Source organism: Suillus subaureus (genome assembly GCF_016647635.1).
Source record: "Suillus subaureus strain MN1 chromosome Unknown BJ212scaffold_353, whole genome shotgun sequence".
In the NCBI taxonomy this organism is placed as follows: domain Eukaryota; kingdom Fungi; phylum Basidiomycota; class Agaricomycetes; order Boletales; family Suillaceae; genus Suillus; species Suillus subaureus.
Window position 1 is genome coordinate 1 of NW_024538909.1, and position 16,420 is coordinate 16,420.

A 16,420-nucleotide genomic window follows, 5' to 3' on the forward strand; every position below is an offset into this window, starting at 1 on the left:
TATCTGCAAGGTATTAGGGTGCGGGTTCGGTACTGGCATTTATATACCGTGGTGCGGTTCCGGCGTTGCAGTCCAAGCGACCCGAGATGACAGATCCGAGATGGCCTGTGCGAGGGAGACTGGGATGTTAGTTAGAAATCATTGCATTTATCTTAAAATGTCTAATGGCTCATAGTGTACTTGTCATGTCACCGCATTTGGCACCATGGTAGGCTGCAGTTAGAATTCAGGACTATCTCCAGCCTGAGCCGTTTCTTAGAATTCACTCTTGAGCTTTCATATACCGGATCTCAATTTCTTCATTCCTCTTCAAGCCATTGATACGCGGCGCTCAAGAGTCATCAGTAAAATACCACATTCCTTCAATTAAGTTAATCATGACTTATTTTACTTGGCTTGGCGCCCAAGTTCATCAACAGTGATTATATCTCAATGCAATCACTTTCATTCTCTATAATCTATACCCGGGCCTCATCATGTTCACACCCATATGCATGCCACTTCCTGTTGTTCTATCCATGCCCAATGAATTAATCATTTCTTATTTTTTTATTGATTTCTTACCGTTTTACAAGCTTGGAGCTTATTTATTCTTAATGTACAGAATTCAAGTTCTGTCAAGTCACTTGTCACTCGAAGACGAAAGACTTATATTAAGTCGGTCGTCTTTGAAAAAGACCAATTATTGGCTACAAATTTAAGCTCATTGAGTTAATGCTCGAAACGTGGTATTTTATCGGATGCAGTGGCGACCAGCCTCCAAATAAGAGTGCATCATAGTACACTCTCGGAATAGTATGAGATTGACAGTGGCTTTGCCTCATGGGCTTAAGGACCTTACCTATTGGTTAGGCTGCAAGGTTTGAGAGACGCATGAACGAACATTCTGTTCAGTTTAAGTAATATATTTAGACAGGGGCCATCGAGGCCGGAAAATAATTACATTTACCCCCCTCACTAAAGTGCCTTATGTAACATAGACAGAGTAAGAACGATTGTACGAGTAGAAAAAGACACCCGAGGACAGCCAAGTAAGAGTCTGCGACAGATGCTGCTCAAATTAGGGGACATATTCGAAGTCCATACATTCATAAAGGTCTCGGGATATGTATCGCATTTGTCCATAGACCTTTTCTGGACCATGTCTCAGGTGACGACTGCCATAGCGCAATGATACCTAAAATCACACCAGCTCTTCCTTCGACACAAACGAATACGGTTGATCGGTATCACAAACATCTTCTTGTTACCATTCTCCTTCAGCTGCACCTTCACGCCCTCGTTGTTGACAATTCCTTTCCTGCCGAAATCTTTGAGTGGGAGACTCCCAGCAGCGCATGCCATGATAAGATGAAGAGTGTTTGACACGTCGAAGTGGGCCCTGTGGTGACCGCGATATCCATGATGCTCTTTCCAGGCCTCCAGAATACTGTACAACGCGGAGAATAAAGTGAGGGTAGTGATAATGGTGAGCGGAAGTGTAGCGAGCAGATATGTCGGCGAATTCTTAGGCCAGCGAGTCCAGCCAATTGTCGATATGAACATGGTCCCAGTAACTTGGGAAGAGAGGTTGTTCGGGATCTCATTATTTAGGAAGCTACCTGTGGCCATGAACCCAGAGCGAAGGAACTGTGAAATGATGCTAGGTCAATTTAGACAATATTGAACGGACCAGTGACCTCACCGTAGCGGAAAATTCGACAACACCACGCCAGTAATCCTCCTAAGATGTCATAAGAGGTGGATCAAGATTGTATGTCATGGAACTGACGAGCTCAAGGTAAACCTGCGTGTCATTGAGATTGTTATTGATGTATCCGATAGTGGTCGAGGAATAGACGGAGTACAAGGTATCCCCAATCGTGCTACTCGTAAGTCCCTGCGAGTTGATCGACTGAAACCTGGCAACTCCAGCGATAAACGACAGTAGCTCGACATTCTCTAGCTGGAAAGGAGTGTATGAGATCACCTCCGAAGAAATTTGTTCGTTGGAATAATCGGCGCGGACTGTGGTCAACAGGGGAACCACATCGCACACGCTTGCTTTAAGGAACCCATACTTGTAAAACCCCTGTGTAAGAATGGCTACAAGAACAGATTCGGTCAATGACTCCAAACGCATATTTCAATTGCTCACTGAAGTTTGTATAAGTTTGGTTCACATTCATTGGTCCTTGGCACACAACAGACGGAAGGAAGCCACTCCCTGATGAGTTCGTATTTCCATTTGCATCGACCATGGTCACATATTGGTACGTTGTCAGCGCATCTAGAAGCTGTCAGTGAACGTGAGAAGAGATGTCCAAGATCCAAACTTACTGGTACCACAGTTGGTACTGATATTCCACAAGCGGAGACCGGTGATGGTATTGTTCGAACTTGAAGCAGCTGCGTTGGCATAGATGACGTAAGAGTTGTTCGCGTCCCAAAGGTACTGCGTTTGGCTCGAGTCGATGGCCCGGCAGCTGACATTGGCTGTTAACCCTTGTTGCGACATGGAATAGTTCCTGCTGAAGCCTTGAGGAATAGGCACGCTGGGGTGTGATCCAGGTACGGCTCCTGTGTTGACCGTAACATTTCCGCCAGAAAATCCAAGACGAGTACCATTGGCACCCGGAACTCCATCCGAGCCGGAATACTCCTCAATGGTGGGCACAATCCCCCCTATATCCACAATACATCATCGCAAAACAGCTTCAAGTAACCTAAGAATCTGAACCTACGAGTAGATACATTATATTCTGCGCCATTGAAATTGAATGTCCCAGGAAGACCAAAGGTAAACCCTGCAGCAGTAACACCACTAAGCATTCCACCGACGTCGAGGATTTCGAAAGCACTGTCCTGGACTTGGTTATCCCATTTTACAAGCCACTCGTCAACTCGAGTAGAAATACACACTAAGACCATTTGCTAAGAATTCTTGGCGAAGCAAGGCGGCAAACGCGCTTCCGGTTATGTCAAGTTCGGATCCATTCAACTGTACTGGCCACATGAAGTAGGCCGGTGTCAAGAGAGTTGTCCACCTATGACTCCATTCAAATGAGAGGATCTCGGCAATGCTTCCAGAGAAGACGCACCCGGCCGTTAAGAGCTTCAGCATCCCGAAGATGAACAGCGTCAAGATGGTCAAGCCTATATATCGGTGTTTCAGAATATGAGAGCCCTGTGCCAAAGCGACACCAGTGCTCAGGTGAATTAGAGAAATGGGCTTCCACATTCGATGTCTTAGTGCCTCTTTGACCGAGAGCATAAAAAGACTAGCGGAAAAAAATCACGTCTTACTGAATGATCAGTCTGAGAGAGCAAAAGGTAGACAGACGTAGCAGCGGTGACTGATAGTACAGTTGCTATCAATGTGACGACCATTGTTAACTCTCCAGGATGGTTCTTCATCAACTCACAAACTGAATCGGATGGAGCAAGGTACTCAAAGTAGGCAACCGCACCAAGGAATCCGTATCCAAATGTCAGGATAACGATCTGAATACTGATGATAACTGTGAAGCGTACAAAGTTGGGCGGGACGTGAAACATCGCAGGAAACGCAGGCGCAGATTCTATTCTGCCATTCGGATAGAAGTATTATATACTCACTTATATACTTGACGGAACACGAACCTTGCTGCATGCACACCACTGACGCAGCCTGGACTACAGAAGCACTCGAGCGGAACCCGTGACCCGAATGAATACTGTGTATGCGCGAGATGCACGCAATGAAGATGATCAGCAGCGCAGCTATTACCAACATGGCAAGCCAATTCAGATACATCGCGTCCTTTAAATTTTGATTCGTTCTGGACGGGTCTTCGGGGGGTTGAAGGCGAACTTAGTGTCAAGGACATACTGGAGATGTATGAGATCCAACGTTTCTCTGTGACTTTGTTAAAGGTTCAGATTCGGAGATGGTAGCAACATATGTATACGTTGATTTGCCTGCTCAGTTTGCTTTTGCTAATAAATTGAATTTCAGCGCTATGAATACTTCGAAGAAGCTCACTGGGGCATCACCGGGAGAAATGCGCTTAATTTCCAATACCCGTAACAAATCACACCCTCAGCAAGCAGTGACCCTGGAACATCCTTCGAGCTTTGAAAGGTAAGGAGAGGGCGTGTGAGTCGAAGGGACTTCAATGTATTGGAGGGCTGCATGTCGGATGACTGCGGCGGTTTAAGGCCACTTTCCCACAGTATGTTTGCTGAAGCTTGGGTGGTTAAGCTTTGAGCACTTCATTACCGTTCAGGTTGGAACACGGAGATCGCATTAACTACAAGCCAGAGCCCGATGGAAACCACCCTATGTGACTACGAGACGATAGATCCGAGTATGAATGGTGCAACACCTCAACGAATCGGCGCAGACGCTATTACGTTCCAGGCGCTTGGAATCCATTATATGCATCCTTGCTATATGAAGTTGTTATGCCATCGATGTAATTCATGCGTTAGTATCTGCAAGGTATTAGGGTGCGGTTCCAGCACTATAGTAGGCTGCGTCCCAGGACCGTCGGGATACGCTGTTTCATAGAATTCCCTCTTTCGCGTACCGAATCTCAATCCCTTCATTCCTCTTCAAGCCATCATGGTGCTCAGGACCATGCAGCTGCCCTTTAGCCCATCAGCCCCAGCGGCCGCGACAGGGTGAATGGGGTCGCAGTAATCAAACACAACATCGTCTCCCTGTGGATATTGCAGTTCGTTCTTTAGACTGAATCCGGCGGCAATATGATCGGTAACAAGCCACATCATCGTAAAGATGACAAACAGAAACAAGTAGATGGGACGCTCTTCTTCCCGACCATTCGTAGCAACACCGGAAGGTATTTCTGTCCAGGGAGGACCGCCAGTGGCGGAGAAACCAGATCTCGGAAACTACCAGGGATGAAGCCATCACCATATTCGCCAGAAGAGGTGATCGCAGCTTTCCGTGTCACTGAGTTCTACCACCTCACTCCAATAGCCTTCTGCAGTCAATAGATTATTTACGTCTAAGCATAGCAGTGGCAGATTTCCTACCAGTTGACAGGAAATGACATCCGTTGAATTGCTATCAACACAAACAATTATGCAGTCCCGATAACATTGGTCTGGAAGCCTCAATCGCTCCCCGCTTGATAATTGATCGCACTCGCGATGAGCTCTGTGAGAGCCGTGTTCGAGTCTTCGAAACGACGACGATCAGCTGCTGCTGCCGAGTGTATTCCTTGATTATATGCGTCCACTGTCGTCACGTACAGCACAACCTCGCAAACAGTTGTAGGCAGGAACGCATATTTAGCATGGCCTGCCATCAGAATATCTTTGAGGGAAGTTATGTTGGTGAGCACATAGTAAACGGGCAGGCTCGTTCGCTTACCAAACTTGTACGGGCTGAAACCTAGGGAGCCTAGCTGCGGAAATACAACTGTCGGAAGAAAGCCCTCAGTATCTGGTTCATTTCGAGAGTGATTGCATTTGTAAAGGTGGTGCATAACATAGAGCTATTTCCTGTAATACACGATGTGATACTTTGCTTAGAATTATAGGAATGATTTGCTTGCCATTTGGATACTTTACTACCACTTCCCACATCGTCAAGCCGACGCTGTCCCAGTGGGAAATGAAACTATGCTTGAATAGGCACTATAAGAGTAGATAGAAACGTCCCACTCTCCGCAGTCAACCCCTGCGGTGAGGGTCATGGTATATTTTTTTCCCAAGACCCCGGGGAGGGGAACCAAAAAGGTCACGACCAAGGTCGATTGTCACATCAAGAGGCACGAAAACACTGGTGGAAGCAAGTCCAACTGCAATCTTGATAATCGTTCACAGTGGGGAAAAGATCATCTTGTCAAATACGCTGTCACGAGCTTTCAACAATACATGGAAAAAAAGTGTTACACACTTGTCGACTCCCTGTACGAGACTCCATTATAATTATTAAGGTACTGCTTGTGTGTACCCCCGCGTCATAACTTGCGGAAGAAGCGCCATTGAAGAGGGCAGCGATGTCTAAACAAGAGTGATGAGATAAAAAAATGATAACACGAATCGCACGCACCATATCAAGCCGAACTATTCGACAGAAGTGCACTCAGTACATCGTTAAAGGCACTACTACTAATCTCTAGTTCAGTTCCTGATAAAGCGGCTGGCCACTCGATCAGCGTCGGCAAGATCCAACTGCAGGGAAAGCTCAAATGAGTATTTGAAAGAAAAACTATGGATACGCATATTTACCAGGAATTCAGAAAAGTGATCATCCCGAAGATGGTGCCTGTGAGCAATACGTACTTCCGGTGCCTCTTATCTCTGGATGTAACCTAAGTTGGCATTGTCAGCGCGGAGCCCGAACAGCGAGATGCCCTTGGCTAGGCCATGCCTCAGAGCCTCCTTCATAGAGAATGAGAGCAGGCTGGAAAACATGAAGTCAAAACATATCGGTGTAGTCTTGCGCAAGATTCAACTGACCTTGTCGTGATCACGGACAATACGGTGGAGATTAAAGAAACTAGAGGGCGCCGTAAAGCCCATCCAAAACAAAGAAATAATGGACTGTGACCATGGCTGCCACTAATAGAAAACTATGACGGATACCTGTCGGTGTTCTCAGCATCGTGCAAGGAACGCAAATAAGCAAGGGGATATACCTCAAATTTGAAAGACAACGAGGCCATCGTTGACAACATTGCAAGGCGAGCATGCTATCCAGCCACTGAGACTGCGCGATCAGAGAAGAAGCCTTATAGTTGGCATATTTCCGGATAACAGGCACGCCCATTTGAGTTTTCTTCTCGAACGTACTTCCACGCTTGACGCACATGGCTGGATAAGGTAGGCTGTGTTTGCATTTACAAGACATTCATTCTACCACATTCCTTTTGCAAACTTGAATGATCGGCGATCCAGAGTCTCCTATTTCTTATCACGGAGCCGGGTAATGCAACCACTCGAGACCCGAGCGTCATCGGAGAAGAGTGTCGAATAGTTAAAAATTGTTCGGAACGACATTCCATGGGAATGAGTAGCTGTGTCGAACGTGTGGGTGCTTAATGTACGACATGAGAGTTGCTTGGTCGCTGCGGCGAAACGTATCTGCAGTGCAGAGCTACTTGATAGAATGGAATTGTGATCTCCTCACAAATGAGCGCCGACTCTGTAAATGTACTCGTTAAGCATGATTTGAATTGGAAACCCACCACCCGAATAGAACTGACCGACGATTTTATCAAGAGGTACTTCCTTTTCCTCAAGTTTTGACCTACAATTGTACCGGCCAGACAGGGAATTTAGAATTAAAAAACTTCGAGATCTAGACACTGTGGAGAGGCAATCATCCATCAGAGCATAGCGTTGCCCGTGTGGGTTGAGCGTGTTTTGGTATAGATGACCACCAGTGATGGGGCCTTCAAGTTGAGGCATAATACACCCAGCCAATACTTGATACCAACCTGTCCGAGTCCGCGTGCAAATAACCTCTGGTGGAGCAGGGTGGAGCAGAATGGAACGTTGCTGTAAATGTAATAGGGCATGTACATCACCCCGGAGCCGGATCTGGCTTGAACGAGTACAGGCCAGGGATCAATATTAAAATATGGAACGTTGAATTTTGATTGCGCCATACGGCTAGATGAATTCCTTCTATGGTATAATGGTTCTGACCTATTATACACTCGAGGTCAACGTCCGAGAGGTGCGTACAGAAATAAACGTGGAAGAGGATTAGAAAAGAGGGCAGGCCAGCGTCAGCAACGCCACGGCAGAGCGGAGCATCAATTGTAATTCATGTCAGCAGTGGGCACCACCTCATTTCCTTTTTACTCTTCTAAACCAAACCAACTGACCTATGAGGCTCAAAGTCCAAACGGGAATGTGTGACTGCCAAAACCAATGGTCATTCGAGCAACAAGTAAAAATTGAAATCTACCTTGTCAATCTTGAGTCGTTTGCAATTCCGGTTGACCATCCGCAGATTCAAACAACGAAACTTGCATATGTCGAACAGCCTGCGCAATTTGGGACGGTGATATAGAAAACACTCTGTACAAGCACAGGTACAGGCCACAGGCCTGGACGTAACTTCCCTTGCTCGTTCCGTCTACGCATGGCGAGATTTAATGGGAATTCTAGGATAATTGCCGAACTTCATTAGTATATAAATCTGAGCCCAGCTGGGGCTGCTCCTGTGATCTGACAACAAATAATTGCAGAAGATCCGAATCGCACCAGGCCGTCAGGCCTTCAGGAGGCAGCTTGCAGTGGCATTGTCATGCCCTTAGGTAACTACGTGGGAACAGGGAAGCATTGAGAAAATGATGTGAGCGGCAGCTTTAGCACCCAGCATGTGTAGGGAGTTGTGTTAGAATGTATCGTGTTCGGGAGCGATATCGATACATGGCCTCAGCATCCACTACCATTGGGAGGATATGCAGGTGGGAGCATAGACGGAGTGCGGTAAATGACCCTTGGAATACTGATAACAGTGGAGCAACCAAGATGCGAGCCCGTCAAATACAGCACGCGGATGTGCATCCAACTTGAAAAAACCTTTCACGAGAAGGTCATTGTCAAGGTAAATGGGAAAAAAGGAACTGTGATCGCCGTCGAGTCGCCTGAGAGTTCCTGATATCCTTCCAACGCAATCAAGGAGGGCGTGCTTTGCACTGTGTGGTGGTTGGTTTCTGCCTGAGGAAAACGCGGGCATGCCTCGGGAAATTTTGTAACGAGGGGGATGTGTTCGCGGCTGTCTCTACAACAACAAAAAGAAGGTCCGTGACATTGACGAAAGGTGCAAAATTGAAATTACACCAATTCAACCGGGTCAAGGAATCTGATACAGATTGCTATGTATGCAGGGTGGGGAGATTGGAGGTGCTTCCATGCTGTCGAGTCAGGCTGCGTACAATGCAGATGTTCAAGCCGGGTATCGAATGTACCGTGTCTTCCGTGGTCAGGATCGTTAAGTTCTCCGATGTGGCACAACAGATTCCCATTGATCGTAATGAAGGGCCAACAGCATAAGGGACAGGAAGTGTAATTGTTGTACTTTGAGCCGTCCGGCTTAACGACAGCAAGAATACGCATGTCTCGACATATGGACAGGGCTGTGAGAAGATGAAAATAGTCAATGGTTGGAATGTCCGATGGTGTGGACATGCCACAGGCGGCATGATGCAAGAATCGAAGAACCTCATGCTCGGATAATGAAAGCAAAAATTCTGTCGAGGTGCTCGGTGAGTGAATGTGACATTGTATCATGAAGAAAAGGAATGGAAGAGAAGAATAATTGGGCTACCTTATGACTAGTAGTCCGCACTGACCGCTTATGATCGGAGTCCCCGTTACACAACCGGTTCTATCCCAGTCCGCTGAGCCGAAAGCAGGTCCATGACACCATAGTGATTTTGATGCAGATAGAAGTGAGTATGTATTCCGGAGGATAGGCGGATTTACATGAAACAGATACAAATAAGTTATACCAGGGCGTAGCTATTTTGACGCGGCTAAGCATTGACGCGGGCCAGTGCTTTGTGATTATCAAGTTTGAACGTTTGAACGCCTTGTATCATACAAAACAAAACAGGCACAAACAACCATTAAATAAACGCATCATGATGTTCCTTTTGTTATTGCAATCAGCTGTAATCATTGCTGCAGTTAAGTGATGGTCTATTCAGCCTTGCCTCACCACTTGCGTCGTACGTGACTGGCCATACATTGAAGGTAACGGGCGGACGAGGAATCTAATGTCGCATTCTATTTCATGGCAACTATCTGCTGTGCAGTTGTATGATTTTCCGATATTTATTCACTGCTAGGACATCGAAACTTCAAACAATTGACGAGCGAAACGATCATGCATTAAACGTATCATTTTTGCCTCCCGTACCGATGAGCACATCGAGGGAAATGATAGGCCTATTGGCGATATCACCTGGTGAAGCGAAGTCCTCTAGAAATCGAAAGTAAAAGGTAGGTGGCACTTCTGTTCCATTTCGCAAGCATCGTGCAGATACTTTTCTTCTTCTTCACAGGTCGGGCCATCGGCCGTCCTGCTCTGTAACACGACCAGTATTTAGGCTAGAGTCGGGATCCATCTCATCTAAGTTCGACGTCGTACTCGAGACTGAAATCTGGTTCAGTCACGAGGTCTCAAAAATGCGGCATCCATGCCCATCCGCGCAACTCTAGCTACATCATCTCTGCTCAAGCCGAGACCTAGCGGAGGCTGCGCTAGAAGTAAAGAGTACTCTCCAAGGCAAGACGTTCTGAAAGGGAGCGCGTCGTCGGTCTGTTGATAATGCAAAGCGTTAGATGAAAGAGCCTGTGACACGTAAGATAGCCTGCTTACACAGATGACGATAGGATGGTCATTTTTTAGATAATAGCGAATATGATGCGCGTCGAGGGATGCGACAGTTTTACATCTAAAAGAAAGATTGGAATCGAGAGCTCGCAGAGTCAATGCATGGTCCCCTACAGAAGATTGGAGCTCAGGCATATCTCCATGCATGGTTTGTACCGTCCGTTCGCGCACGTGTTATTGGGTGACTCCGCTTGTTTGATCATCTCTTGAATATCCTTCATCGCAGCTCGCTCGGAAAATTTTTCTGCATCGGCCCAGAAAGACATCTGCACTTTTGCTTCCTCGGACTCAGTGCTATCTGAAACAAAGCGCAGGAAATAACCCTCTTTGAGATTTTGAAATCTGGCATGGAGAGGGTGGGAGGGATCTCTGAGTCCGGCTGGTGTGTGGGAGTTTGTTGTGCCCGTTGCACATTCAGACAATGAGCTGCATTCCGTCTCAGGCTGCGAAATATCCGCGAAGAACAAAGCCTTGAGTTCATCTGAAAGGAATGTCGCGTGTCCGAGTCGATCAGGACGACAACTAAGGAGTGCCAGAGAATCTTCCGTTGTATTCTTTGTAGACTACAAATCCGAATTTCATTGTTGAGCCGCTTGCACCAGTGTAGACATCACAAACCTCTGCGATGTGCACAGTCAACCCAAGACCGGCACCCTTAGCTCTTGATAGGTGCTGAGTGAAAGTTTGCATGTCGCCACTTCGTGGATCTCCACACACATCAATGCCTACGACTCTTCTGCCCCTGTTCTTCATCTCGATGGCAAGACTGATGCATTCTTCAACGTCCGAGTCACTCATGCGACGATCGACGGACACGATCAGGGCTGCCTGATCAGCAGGATACATTTCTATTTCATCAAGCACGATTGTGAGATACTTCTCTCGCGTCATGTGTGCCGTCGAACGAGGTGTAGTCCGTAGTTCAAGGTACGTGCACTGAGGGCTTTCCGCGCCATCACCTGTGGGGTTCAGAAACGACTGGAGGACTGCACGAGTAACGATCGCGACTGCTTCCGGAGTCGACGTTAGAGCGTAGATAGCGGGCATCAAAGAGAAAAAGTCAAATATTTCATTCAAGATGACTCCAGACTTGAGTTTTTCGATAGTGTCTGCGACCTCAGTTGTCTGTGCACTAGAATGCGGGTATTGCTGTGCAAGTTCCAGTATTGTTTTGATAGGTATAGATCCATTAAGATGAGCATGAAGTTCTGCCTTAGGGAGTGACTGAAGGAAAATTACGTCGTCAGAGCATAGCGATGCCAGAGCAGCAGCTGCAGGGCCCGCAATGTCTGACATTTCCAAGAGATAACCGACTGAGGGGGGAAACGACCCAAATGATAGCGAGAAAGACAAACCCCAAAATCTGAATAGGGCAAGGAATGGAGATGTGCGGATGGGGTAATACTATCCGGGCCGTTCCACTCAGAGGGCAACTTGAAGATAAATGTAAGTACTTATCCCCAGTGAGAATCGACAATCGGTTGTACCTGTGTGAATATTAGCCCAGCGTGACACCGCCTGAAATCGTGGCAAATCCAGAGTGTAATATGATGTAAGCAGTTGTTGTACCTGTAATGCACACTGCAAAGACTGCAACAACATCTGTTACATGTAAAGCAAGCTGTAAAGCCTGTAACGCAGTGTTTTGACAAAGCACTACAATCAAGCTACAATAGATGCGAAGTTTTGGACGCAATAGTATGCATCCTTGGCTTTGCATCTAGAGTATCTCATCCTCTCCTGGGTCTGTGTCTCCCATCATGTTGTGCCGTTGTGGCACTCTGTCTGTAAAACACGAACACACTCTCGTGCTGACAACTTGCAAAATGCCCCATTCCAAGAAAGACTACTACTGTGACTGTGATTGCGCTGATCACGAATACCTTCTCACTCATGTCAGCAAATCAACATGGCTCCGTCACATGTCAAGGAGGAATAATCCAAAGGCTGCAGCAGCTTGTGCAGCACATTCTCTCAATGACCAGATCTCTTCTGACGAAGAAGAGGGTGAGACAGAGCAAGGAGATGCTTGTGACTCTGACCCTGAGCCATCCAGGGCCAATGATGAAGGCCGCATTAGTGCAAGTCGTGCAAATATTCCCCCAAGTGCTCTTCTTAGCCGCACAGCTGACATGAGCCACTCTGCAGGTCCCTCCTCTCAATCAGTGCGCCTGATATTCTGCCTTTTCACTCTAGATTAACTAAATATGTGTTGACAGAATCTTGATTTTGACACAGGAAACAAAGAGTTTCACTTACCACAACCATCAAGTCCACACAGGCCGACTGTGGAAGAAATCCCTGATGAGGATGATATTGTTAATTGAGACGAACCTCCTGCACTTCCACACTTTGATGTCCCACCTCCCCTTGATGCAGATGAGGAGACACTTGCAAATGATGTCTACATGAATGTCACCCTCGACGACTTGCGTATTTCATTAGCCTTTATTTTCGGACTCGCCAATGCTTCCCTGGATGACCCTGAATCTGGACTTAATGCTGCAGCTGTGGAACACATTCAAAATCCTCCACAACACCAACTTTCTCTTGATGAAGACCCTGATCTCAAGGCTGCTGTTAAGCTCTATCTTAAACTGTTGCATGCGGAGAAGGACTATGAAGCAGTGTGCAAAGTTTTGATGGAATCCAAAGATATTGAAGACTTCCCAATGCTCTACCAAGCCAAGCAAGCTGTCGAACAGCTGAGTGGCATCTCTGGTATGATGCATGATATGTGCTTCAATTTGTGCGTCGGTTTCACAGGTCAATTTGCACACCTTGAGTCTTGTCCGATATGTGGCTCTTCATGCTATGACCAGCTCATTCTTGTGCAAAGTAGTGGCAAGAAGAAAGTCGCATGCAAGCAGTTTCCAACTGTTCCCATCGGCCCACAACTCCAGGCTATGTTTTGTGATCCTCAGAGCGCCATTGATATGCAGTACCGTGAAGCTTGAACTTGGAAAATATTCGAAGAGTTGGAGTGAAATGAGGGCAAGGTCCATGTGTATGAGGATTTCCTTGATGGATCCGACTACATTAATGTGGTGCAAGAGGGTAAAATCAAGGACATGGACGTTGTTCTTATGATGTCGATCGATGGTGCTCAGCTCTACCAATGCAAGGAATCGGATTGTTGGATTGCGATTTGGGTTATATTTGATTGCTCTCCCGATTCACATTACAAAAAGAAACACGTCCTTCCAGGTGTTGTTATTCCCAGACCCAAGAAACCTCAAAATCTTGACTCATTCTTATTCCTGGGCTTCCACCACTTGGCTGCAATACAGAAGGAAGGCCTCAAAATATGGGATGCCTCTCGTAACATCAATTATTTGTCGTTTCTGTTCCTTGCACTTGGTACAGCCAACGGACCTGGACTTGCTTACCTGAATGGTTTTGTTGGACACCACGGAAAAAATGGTTGTCGTTTATACTGCGGGCTCAGAGGATGACACAAAATGGGCTGCGCACACTACTATCCTGTGCTGCTGAAACCACACGATTACAACATCGCCGGCTGCAGTCATCCTGATGTCAATGTCAACAACATTTGGGGTGCGTCTGCAGAGATGTATTGGAACAATCTGATCTATGTCCTACAATCATCCAATGAGACAGAGTACAAACAACGCCGACTTGAGACCGGCATCTCGAAACCCTCCATATTCCTTGGCTTTCCTGCTGAACGAACACTTGGAATTCCGAAGTGTTTTGGTTCTGACATAATGCACCTTCTCTCGCTCAACCTCCCCGATCTGCTCCTCAAACTCTGGCATGGGACCATAGAATGTGAGCCACCAGACACAAAGGCATCATGGTACTGGGTGTCTTTGATGGGAAACACCTGGAAAACCCTTGGAAAGGATGTTGCAGATACACATCCCTACCTCCCTGGCTCATTTGATCATGTCCCACGCAACATCACTGAGAAGATTAATAGTGGGTATAAGGCATGGGAATTCTGGCTGTTCCTCTATGGACTTGGACCAGCGGTGTTGTATAAGCATTTGCCAGATGATATATGGGAACATTTTTGCAGGCTTGTTCATGCTGTCCGTTTCATCTCCCAGCACTCAATCTCACGCGACGAGCTCTGTCTAGCCAACAGATTGTTCCTTGACTGGTCAAAAGAGTTCAAAATGATCTATTATCAGTGTCTCCCTACTTGCATCCACTTTGTATGGCAAAGTGTTCACGCTATTGATCATTATGGACATGAAGTGGAAACAAAGGGCCCCCTTATTTGCGCTTCTCAATGGACAATGGAGTGTATGATTGGCAACCTCGTTGAAGAAATTCAGCAACCTTCTAACCCATATGCAAACCTTGGTCAGCATGCAATCCACCATGCACAAATCAATGCTTTGAAATCCATCATACCCTCGCTTGACACCAGTGACATGAAACACCTTCCCCGCTTTGCAAAAGATCTCGGAAGTGGATATGCATTATTGAAGTGCCAAGATCAGACAAGCCATGCAACAACTGTTCATGAAGGGTGGGCTATTTGAGACTACATTGAACGTACCTGCTTTGATTCGCCCATCCTTCAACAGTTTTCAAATGATGGCACCATTCGTGTTTGTCAGTGGGCTCATCTACAGCTCCCAAACGGACAAATTGCCCGTTCTCTTTGGAAAGAAACACATTTCAATGCCAGACAGTCACAAAATGTCAAGGTATGGGTTCTCTTCTCTAGTTTCATGAATTCTTGTCTAATTACAATCATATTTAGATCATGCTTGATGGCAAACCCAGAGTTGGCGAAGTGCAATATTATATTGAGTGTTGTATTGACCACACAAGGCCTGTTGAAGCTCTCGCAGTTATCAAACTGTTCTCTCTCCCTCACCAGGAGCTCCTTCGACAGTCTCACACAACTTTCATATCCTGCCAATACCTTGGCGATGCTGGCACAATCGTCGTGAATGTCAAATTGATTCATTCTGTTGTTGCCATGGTCCTGCATAAACTCAATGATGAGGACCGGTTCTATATGGTTGAAAAGCCCGGTGCAGATGTGACTTACCTTGGTGGGTACTTAGAAGAGGACGAGCAAATAGTAGACCAGCAATAATGATAATATGAGCATCTGTACTTGCAAAGAAGTATATCACATGGGCTTGCTGTGGGGTTGGTTGACTAAGCACCCCAGATGGAACTTTGTATGTTGTCATCATGTCCTTGCTTCGTCCCACTTACCATCCGATATCCAGTCACTATGTCTGAGTCCTCTTCTGAAATGTCCTCCTCTAGCAGATATTCCCTGCTTGATGGGTTTTCCCCCTTGTCTTCTAAGAGCAGCATGAGCCCAGAGGTAAATGTCACACTTCATTTGATGTGCATATAGTCAGCACATAACCATAAAAACAGGTTTAAACAGTCTCTATCAATGACTTCAATATCATGCAGACTCAACAGAAGACAAACTGTCTCTCAAGGCACGTATAGTCACACTGACCAAAAATTCACACAAGCTAGAAGGCAAGGTTGCTTCTCTTGAAGGTGAACTACAATCTGCTTCATAAGTCTTTTAATTAAAATCCCGACACTTTTAATGATTCTCCAGCGAGTCATACCAGCAACTCCTTGAGCATCTTGATGCAGGCTCATCGAAGCGCCAGCACAACAGTACCCACGACTCGGACCCAGTTCTTGCTCTTGTTATGAACATCAACCCATACCCCCTGCTCGATGAACTGACAATCGACCAGCCACTGGCACAGAAGGTCTTCTATCAAAAGGTGGACTGGACCAATGAGAAGAAGAAGAACCGTGGTGTCCTCGAAGCACTCAATGTGGATGATAACTTGGGCCCGGGGCCATGTCACTACCTAGTTCAAAAGGACAGCAGCATGGCATCAGCAGAGGATCAAGAGACGATGTGTAACGAAGCATGCACAGTATGGACGACCATGAAAATTTACGGACACTGTGGGACAACATGGACCAAGACCGACACCTTTGGCCAATCTTTTTTTTATCATCACATGCATGCACGTTTCTCTGAGTTCCGGTACTGCACGCATGACTGGAAGGCATGTCAATTCGCAACAACCTATTTCCCTG

General features: G+C 46.4%; 3 protein-coding genes across 3 annotated transcripts; 2 read left to right on the forward strand and 1 right to left on the reverse strand.

The window, feature by feature from the left end:
• Positions 1–4,847: 4,847 nt before the first annotated feature.
• Positions 4,848–5,767, reverse strand: BJ212DRAFT_624908 (uncharacterized protein). Its single transcript, XM_041343687.1, has 5 exons — positions 5,544–5,767; positions 5,360–5,490; positions 5,239–5,302; positions 5,020–5,164; positions 4,848–4,967 (listed from the first exon to the last, which is right to left on the reverse strand). The coding sequence occupies exons 2-5, from the start codon at positions 5,472–5,474 to the stop codon at positions 4,944–4,946; spliced, it is 348 nt and encodes a 115-aa protein (XP_041185167.1). The 5' UTR covers positions 5,475–5,490; positions 5,544–5,767; the 3' UTR covers positions 4,848–4,943.
• Positions 5,768–13,022: 7,255 nt separating this feature from the next.
• On the forward strand, positions 13,023–14,097 carry BJ212DRAFT_1411911 (uncharacterized protein). Its single transcript, XM_041337495.1, has 3 exons — positions 13,023–13,294; positions 13,403–13,500; positions 13,646–14,097. The coding sequence occupies exons 1-3, from the start codon at positions 13,072–13,074 to the stop codon at positions 13,739–13,741; spliced, it is 417 nt and encodes a 138-aa protein (XP_041185168.1). The 5' UTR covers positions 13,023–13,071; the 3' UTR covers positions 13,742–14,097.
• Positions 14,098–14,148: 51 nt separating this feature from the next.
• On the forward strand, positions 14,149–15,513 carry BJ212DRAFT_1411912 (uncharacterized protein). The gene is made up of 3 exons (XM_041337496.1): positions 14,149–14,838; positions 14,908–15,030; positions 15,087–15,513. The coding sequence occupies exons 1-3, from the start codon at positions 14,491–14,493 to the stop codon at positions 15,426–15,428; spliced, it is 813 nt and encodes a 270-aa protein (XP_041185169.1). The 5' UTR covers positions 14,149–14,490; the 3' UTR covers positions 15,429–15,513.
• Positions 15,514–16,420: the final 907 nt, after the last annotated feature.

What these genes read in the sequence shown, in the direction of transcription:
- BJ212DRAFT_1411911 (XM_041337495.1), top strand. Translation starts at nt 13,072, where the DNA reads ATGATGCATGATATGTGCTTCAATTTGTGCGTCGGTTTCACAGGTCAA. An exon ending in CGCCATTGATATGCAGTACC is followed by an intron (nt 13,295 to 13,402) that starts GTGAAGCTTGAA and finishes ATGTGGTGCAAG; the next exon opens with AGGGTAAAATCAAGGACATG. An exon ending in ATTGTTGGATTGCGATTTGG is followed by an intron (nt 13,501 to 13,645) that starts GTTATATTTGAT and finishes TACAGAAGGAAG; the next exon opens with GCCTCAAAATATGGGATGCC.
- BJ212DRAFT_624908 (XM_041343687.1), bottom strand. Translation starts at nt 5,474, where the DNA reads ATGCACCACCTTTACAAATGCAATCACTCTCGAAATGAACCAGATACT. An exon ending in TTTCAGCCCGTACAAGTTTG is followed by an intron (nt 5,303 to 5,359) that starts GTAAGCGAACGA and finishes CTTCCCTCAAAG; the next exon opens with ATATTCTGATGGCAGGCCAT. An exon ending in ACTGTTTGCGAGGTTGTGCT is followed by an intron (nt 5,165 to 5,238) that starts GTACGTGACGAC and finishes GTCGTTTCGAAG; the next exon opens with ACTCGAACACGGCTCTCACA.
- BJ212DRAFT_1411912 (XM_041337496.1), top strand. Translation starts at nt 14,491, where the DNA reads ATGATCTATTATCAGTGTCTCCCTACTTGCATCCACTTTGTATGGCAA. An exon ending in AGACAAGCCATGCAACAACT is followed by an intron (nt 14,839 to 14,907) that starts GTTCATGAAGGG and finishes ATCCTTCAACAG; the next exon opens with TTTTCAAATGATGGCACCAT. An exon ending in GACAGTCACAAAATGTCAAG is followed by an intron (nt 15,031 to 15,086) that starts GTATGGGTTCTC and finishes AATCATATTTAG; the next exon opens with ATCATGCTTGATGGCAAACC.